The 7,843-nt window shown below is 40.7% G+C and overlaps 2 protein-coding genes across 2 annotated transcripts; both read left to right on the forward strand.

Annotated features, from left to right (window-relative positions):
- Window positions 1-676: 676 nt before the first annotated feature.
- On the forward strand, window positions 677-2,996 carry LOC106943715 (parvalbumin beta-like). Its single transcript, XM_015027024.1, has 5 exons — window positions 677-782; window positions 1,520-1,585; window positions 1,785-1,917; window positions 2,190-2,299; window positions 2,703-2,996. Exons 2-5 carry the CDS (start codon window positions 1,528-1,530, stop codon window positions 2,726-2,728), a joined length of 327 nt encoding a protein of 108 aa, XP_014882510.1. The 5' UTR covers window positions 677-782; window positions 1,520-1,527; the 3' UTR covers window positions 2,729-2,996.
- Window positions 2,997-4,543: 1,547 nt separating this feature from the next.
- LOC106943714 (parvalbumin beta-like) lies at window positions 4,544-6,791 on the forward strand. The gene is made up of 5 exons (XM_015027023.1): window positions 4,544-4,654; window positions 5,237-5,303; window positions 5,422-5,554; window positions 6,328-6,437; window positions 6,524-6,791. The coding sequence occupies exons 2-5, from the start codon at window positions 5,243-5,245 to the stop codon at window positions 6,547-6,549; spliced, it is 330 nt and encodes a 109-aa protein (XP_014882509.1). The 5' UTR covers window positions 4,544-4,654; window positions 5,237-5,242; the 3' UTR covers window positions 6,550-6,791.
- Window positions 6,792-7,843: the final 1,052 nt, after the last annotated feature.

The raw sequence follows: 7,843 nt of genomic DNA on the forward strand, positions 1-7,843 counted from the left end.
ACATGTAGATTTGAGTTTGATAAAAAATGTAGTATTTGTAAAAAATAAAAAAAAAGGGGGGGGGGGGGGGGGGGACAAAACAGTATGACTTACACAGCTTGTAATAACTTGGAATAAAAGACACTGAATGACACTGGATGCAGTGATTTTAATAAACTTCACTGCTTATCAGTGAAATGTAGAAGAATGTGTCTGGCACAAGGATGGTCCAATAAAAATCACAGCTCATCATAAGAAAAAATAACATTCTCCTTTTGAGAGCTCTGAATGACATGTTCATGTGGGGAGCAATGTCTGTCTGTGGTCTTAAATAATTATTTTGTCTCTATAGTAATCAGGAAATTGAACACCAAGTGGCTGCAGGTACTTGGTGTTCACTTCTCATCATCGCCTAGGATAAAGTGTCTGACCGTGCCCTGCACTCTTACATATGCACATTTATAGTACTGTAATATTAAAATCAACATTTTAAATGTTGGCTGTAAATCATAACACGACTGCAACATGTGCCATGAAATCGACGAGCTTCGGGGCCTGCTCGAGTTTCCACATGTCTAGCTATAGGCCTGAGCACACATGGTAGCATCCTCATTTGTTCACCTAAAAATAGTTCCAGACTACTAGACACATTTTTTCGAAACCCATGCATCTTGGTACCTGATACTGAGACTCAAACGTCTCTAAATGGTGTTGCTCAAGGATATATAAGAGAGGGGGGAAAGAGACTTTTGGCATTCACTCGAGTCCGCCTTGGTTTTCACTCGCCTCAACGCAGAGCAAAGGTGAGTGGGACGTGCACCTTCTAAAAGCTACCCCGACTTCTGCAGATCACACTGCGGGTTTGAAACGGATTCAGAGGAGGGGGATCTTTGTGGACTACCAGCTGTAGGGAGAAATGGAACCAATCTAGGCAGCAAACGCATGGACCTCAGGACATTTCAGTTAACACTAAAGTTGACCAAATCGGGCCTTTTCATTTCAGAGGATCAACGTTTTTTGGAAGAATGCTGGTTGGCTAGAGCTAGACTGACTCATGCTTTTGCAGCAGTGAATGTTTTCAGCTGCCATCTTTTAAAAATGTTTGATAGATATTCATGCCTGTGTGCATCTGGTCTCCTGGTGAGAGCATCGTTTCTTAAGTGCGGTCACAGTTAAACGCTTTGGGATGAATAGTCTGTAGGCTCCTGTGGGGAAACATCCTCACAGGAGCTAGCTAAACAGGGAAGCTGTTTAGCTATCAGCAAACATAGATGCTTATGATGTTTCAAAGGTTTGTAAAATGACAACAAAAAAGGAAGCAACTTTTATGTGAAGCTATGAGGGGAAAGGAATAACTTTTCATCAGCGATTTTATAACCTAAAATCTATGCTTTTGTTAGACATAAAAAGTCTCAGGGCATGCTGTCATAGTCATTTTGGTTGATGCTTTTTATTTTCTTTCCACTGTAACAACATAAGAACTTGTTAGTATTTCAGATGCTCATCCTAACCTTGAGATTTGTCTCCTTTTCCTCCCAAGAATAAAAAATGGCCTTCGCTGGTCTCAACGATGCTGATGTCAAGGCTGCCCTGGACGGCTGCGCAGGTGAGACTTTTCCTTTATTTTCACACAGCACTGCATCGTTTAAACTTACCAAAGTAGCTAAGAGCAGAGAGGCAGACGTTTACCAAACTCTCAGTTTCACGAACGTGCCTCAGAAACTGCCAGCTACAGCTACCCTGAGACATCCACACCTTGTTGCTGACGTATCCGGCACTAATGGAGACGAAATGTGCATTTTCAGCTGCTGACTCCTTCAACTACAAGAATTTCTTCAAGGCATGCGGCCTGGCCAGCAAGTCCGCCGATGATGTCAAGAAGGCCTTCGCCACCATTGACCAGGACAACAGTGGCTTCATTGAGGAGGAGGAGCTGAAGTAAGACATTACTTCAACACTTAGTGCCGCTAAATTCAAAGCTTATTGGCTTTAAATGTGGATAAAATGTGACATTACTATCTAGTCTTGCATAGCCATCCTTCTGTTTGAGGGCTGGGCTTGATCACATTTCAGTCGATTTGAATATTTTTTGACCTGCTTAGTCATGCATTACATTTTTCCTAACTACCTAAAAGACCAAAAAAGATTTGAATGATTAGTTAAGGCTTACCTGCGTAGGTTTAATTCTTACTCTTTTGCCCGCTCGTCAGGCTGTTCCTGCAGAACTTCTCTGCCAGTGCCAGGGCACTCACCGACAAGGAGACTAAGACTTTCCTTGCCGCTGGTGACAGTGATGGTGATGGCAAGATCGGAGTTGATGGTAAGAGTTCTTTGCATAAACTTAAAAGAATTGAAGTGCAATTTAAAAATGTATATATATATACATATCAGTGTGCCAAAGTACAAAACCGTCTATCTGAAAATTAGCAGTTGTATTCCCAATGACCTTGATTGGACTTTTTTCTTCATCAGATTAATTCTTTGTCACAAGAAGTGTTTTCCTGCATGCAGACTGAATAAAAGCAGCTTTACTGGTTCCCATCATCTAAAGTGAAATCTACCAATGAGAGAATCCTGCAGACAGAAGGTTTTGCACTTTGGCCATTGAACTGTATCAATCGTAACTCTTGGTCAGAATCGGCTCAATGAGTCTTACGCCAATACATTTTTGCAAAGATTTTCTACTTTCTGCAACTAACAGCAGTTTCATTCTACTTTTGCAGAGTTTGCTGCCCTCGTAAAGGCATAAATTTCCACTGACCAAGATCCACTTCTTTTCATGGAACCGCAAACTCCTCAAAGATTCATTAATCACCAGCTGAAAGAATATTTTTTATACCTTATTTATGAGTTGCCTGCGAACTGTTTCTCAACATGGAAGACATATTTTGCTGTTAATGTTACTCAAACTGTGTTATGTGTTCAGAAATGATGACTTGTGCAAACTGTACAACACCATCTGCACTTTTGAGGAAGAGTGAAAAACCAGGAATAAATACTCTTTTGGTGTGAAGTCATCTTGTTCAGGTCAGTCTTTGGCTGAGTGTGCTGCATTTCCTAACAGAAATCATTTCAACACAATGGGGCTAAGGAAGAGCCAGTGTCAAGTGAGTCCTCATATGCCAGAGCTTTTGAATACTCAAGAGCCGCTAAGCAATGGGTTAGATGACTTGCCCGGCACTTGTTCTCATAATTGGTTAATGGGAAGGGGAGCGTGGCTGGACACTGGCCAGGGCTTGGGAAATGTGCTGGGAATTGCCCCAGGGCCTTGCTCACATGCTTCTTTAGACCCAGGGAGCTCTGCAATAGATAGCTGCCAAACTTTGGGTAATTAGATGACCTAGTCCAAGATCTATTTATTCTACAAGTGCTGCATAATCAGTTAAATGATGTGCTGTGGCAACAGGATGGCTATTAACAGTCCCTGTCTCAGCAGCAGGACTGCTTTCTGGCTCAAACCCACTGCAAATAGCTACACTGGTTTAAGGACTTTTTAGCCAATTACCCACTTTATTTATTCACTTTCTTTGCAGTAAACATCTTTTTTAGGAGGGTAAAACAGTCTAAAGCAGTGCATTCGCTTAAAAAAGATATTCAAACCATTTATTTTTCCCTCTGAAGCCAGATTGCAATTGCAGTGGGCATTGCAAGTGAGCAACATGTAAACCCTCATCCCTATCAGATAACAACCTCACCTAGTTACAGTCAGGCAGTGGTCAAAACAGAGAGAGGCTCAAGGGCTGCAGCTTACCCCACAGCATTATGCTGCCACCTATTGGTCATAGATCTTCAGTTTTATCCTCTACAGAGTTATTTAATTATTCTGTCTGAAAACAAAGACAAAGGCCCCATAAGCATTTAGTAACATTGAGCAATGTTTCCAGAATTGATTTGCCCTCTAACACAAAAATAGACATTTCCTCCAATGCTCTGTGAAGATGAAATGGTCAAAACAGGGCTGACTGAGATTTTTTTTTCTAAACATCTTCCATTTCCTTTAAAACCTAAAAATGATATTTTTTAATATAAAAAAAAACACAAAATATTTCTTCAAAGGTTGGACTTATATACCCATTGCTGACATGTAACAAGAAAACCAGATTCCTCACAAAGTGAATTTATTTCACATTCCACACAGTACACAAATAACACCTCAAATACACAAAACTATGCTCTGCTCAAGAGCAATAGATTCACTAAAAGGAGAGGTTAAATCATACCTTTAAACTGGTTAGTGTTAAAAGTAGCAGAAACAACCAGTTTGTCCAACTTACTCCAGCTACATGCATGCTGAGTATCCTCATGAATATGGTTACGGGTTGGCAGCAGCCCTTCCAATTCGCCCACCTCAGCAGCACGGAGGCCTATTCTTAGCAGCCAGGGACATTAAAGACTTCTTCAAACGCACCTTTTAAGCGTCTTCATTTTTGAAACTTAAAATAGACCGCTCTGTAGCTGCAGTACGAGCCCCCCACCCACCCCCGCCCCATCCCTTCCTTCGTTTTCCTCCTCCTCCATCTCCTCCTCCTCAGCACGGTGTCAGTTATCTTATGCTTCAGATTTCCACAGCGTGACAGTATATAAAAGGTCATTGGGAGCACCGGGATGGTCACTGCAGTCGACTCCAGTCTTGTCTGTGTCATCTGTACCCTACAAAGCAAAAGGCACAACCGAGGTGAGTCTGAAGGAAGAGAGGAAAGGGAAGAGAAAATGCGGGACCCGCATCCAGCCTTGCATCCTTGAAAAGCCTTTTTGCTCTTTATTTCTTTTGACATTGGGTTTGCTCAGGACCTCACTGCATTGCAGCACCTAAAGAAACACACTGAATGCCTACATTTGGGACCGTCAGCGTTTAAAAAAAACAAAAAAAAAACAGAGCCTTGGATTATTGGTCAGACCTCAGCATCTCGCAGTAGTTGCAGGTGTCAATCTCAGCTTCACGGAAGGAGTGAAGCAATGCAAACCCTGCACTTCAGAGAGAATTGGACTCAAGTATTTGAAATCGGAACCCTTTCTCATTCTGTTTGTTCTACTCGGAAAGTCAAAAGACAGCTATTTTATCAGCATTGTTTGTTTGCAAGACATGGTGTGAATTGTTTTTGGAGTGATCAAAATTCTGTTTCTTTAGCTTTGTGATTGTGGTTTGTTTTTTTGCAATGCAGTGAGCTATGATCAAGTCCTTAATACAAATAGGCTGTTTCTTTAGGGACAACTGCTTTTACAAGAGTTTAAATTAATCAGTGTTCTATCTCTGCAGATCAAAATGGCTTTCGCAGGTGTACTGAATGATGCTGACATTACTAAAGCCCTGGATGAGTGCAAAGGTGATTCTTCTATACTTTTTCTTACTCTTGCTTTGTGTTTTGTTGTATCCTTATTCTTATTGATAGCCACTGTCTTTGCCTCTGGTCTCAGTAGCATAATACACTCTGCTGATTTCAGGCGCGGACTCATTCGACTACAAGAAATTCTTCAAGACTTGCGGTCTGGCCGGAAAGAGCGCCGACGATGTCAAGAAGGCCTTCGCCATCATTGACCAGGACAAGAGTGGCTTCATTGAGGAGGAAGAGCTGAAGTAAGATGCATGGCTGGACAAAATGGGCTTCATACTTTAGATAGCAATTACTATAGTGACCAACAGAGTTAACTGATACAAGATACTGCAGGAATGCAAGAAGGAATGGATTTCTACATTCACATGGGAGACCTTTAAGGGTAGGGGTGCTCATCTTATGATGTTAAATTAAGATTAAATGCTATTCAGCAGTAGCAGTAGGAGGGTAGACAGAGGCGGTTATGACTATCCTTTAAATTTTAGTGGAGCCGCATCCAGAAAGTCTTACTTAGAGAGAATTTTTTGGGATTGCAGCCTACTCACGCCTTTATTTGCAGTTGTAATCCAACATCAGCATGCATTACATTTCTTTATGTATTCCCTTGTGCCATCTCAAGTTTAGCAGTGGCCCCCATCTGGGAGATCCTTTTAAATCTTTCTCGAGGCGACACCTGCCCCACCAAGCAAAATCTTGTCAAGAGAAGGAACTTTACCTGAACAAAGGGGTTGTAAAGTGAGATATCGTGTATGGAAAGATGGTTTCTTTTGGTGTCTAAATATGTTTGGAGAGTTTTGGGGGTTGATCAGATGGGCCAAACTCGTCTGACATTCAACGTCTTTGAGACCTGAGATAAGGACTGAGCGACCATGAATAGTTTTAAATAAAAATGTCCATGACTATGCTTGCTTAACCCACCTTAGCATTGTGATTCCAGCACAGCTGCCTTATTTGGTCTATTTGTGATGTGTTTTGATCAATAATGTTAGCTGAGCACCTCTTGTGTCTGTGGCAGGCTGTTTCTGCAGAACTTCAGCGGAGGTGCCCGTGCACTGACCGACGGTGAGACCAAGGTTTTCCTCAAAGCCGGTGACAGCGACGGAGATGGCAAGATTGGCGCTGATGGTACGTGCCGAGACACTCGTTGGACAGTCCCTTGCTTAAACAAATGGCCAACTTTGCATGATTTTCTGTCTCTGTCTACCCTGCAGAGTTCGCTGCTTTGGTAAAGGCATAAAGATGGCAACATGACCAACAACACATGCTCTGATGGAACAACAATGCCCACATCGACCTCCCCCCTTTTCATCTGAATATAAATAATTTTTATACATTTGCTTAAGGGACATTTCCTCCTCTATGCAACACACTGTCCAAAAGGTGATGATTGTGAATGTCGCTCGGTTGTGTTCATGTCTTAAATATGAATTTTGCTAACTGTAAAATCTATAATGCACTTTCCAGGAACTAAAAGTAAAAGAAAATAAAATATTCTTTTACTACGGTCTTACTTCTTTGTTTTTGTGTCATTTCGTCCACATAGCCCCTCTTGGGTTGGAGAAGTAGCAATAGAAAAGGAAACTATGTCAAATACATGATGATATGAGCCCTGGCTCAGAGGGTCAGGAACGTTTTTCATGGATTCTATGCAAAAAAAAAAAAAAGTGCAAAAAAAGCTGCGAAAAAAAAAGATTGATAATCTCCAGAGAACTACTAGTCAAAAATTATTTAGATCCACTTTGCAAGGGCTAAACACCTATGTATGGCAGAGAAACACCTGCTGCATTGTTCAAGACCTTAATCTTGGATGCACACTCAAAAATATTATTCTGCCATTTCACTTGTATTATATGTTTCCAAATCTAGTGCCCTACCTACCCCATTATCCTGTGGTTTAGTTCCTGGCCCTAAAATTTTAATTATCATAAGAAATTAGAAAAAAATTATCACCACTTTTATGAGGCATCCAAATAATTGTGACCCCATTTAATGGCATTACTATTAAGCACATGAACTCCAGTACAAACTGAGAGAGGTCTGACAAACACGTAAATCATTTGCTTCTCTTTATAGTTCCGCCCTACAACCACTAGATGGCAGTTTGGAGATTCCACGTTACCCTTCAACCATCTGAAAACATTGGAAAAAATTAATCAGCCACCTTGATGGTTGCATTTGTTGCTCCACTTCTGATTATTTCTTACCTTCTATTTTACTGTTCTTTATTTTGTTCTGTAATTTGGACCAGCGTGTTCGAAATAACTACTTCAAACACTATTTCAAATGTAATATTTGTCATATTTCAATAACGAATATCTATGTTTATATTATACTTTCCAATGCATTTACACCACTTTTTTTTTTCATTTTGTCACATTGCAACTAAAAATGTCACCCCAGTTTGCTGACATTTTATGTCAGCAAAGTTTTATGGCTCTTACAGAGCGATACCTAATTTCAATAATATTTTTAGTTCAAATTTGTGCTCATTTATATTCAGTCTCTCAGTAAAAAAAATTCTGCAATTACAG

Source organism: Poecilia latipinna, unplaced genomic scaffold (genome assembly GCF_001443285.1).
Source record: "Poecilia latipinna isolate Pla-1442-1.1 unplaced genomic scaffold, P_latipinna-1.0 Scaffold5756, whole genome shotgun sequence".
NCBI classification, from domain to species: Eukaryota; Metazoa; Chordata; class Actinopteri; order Cyprinodontiformes; family Poeciliidae; genus Poecilia; species Poecilia latipinna.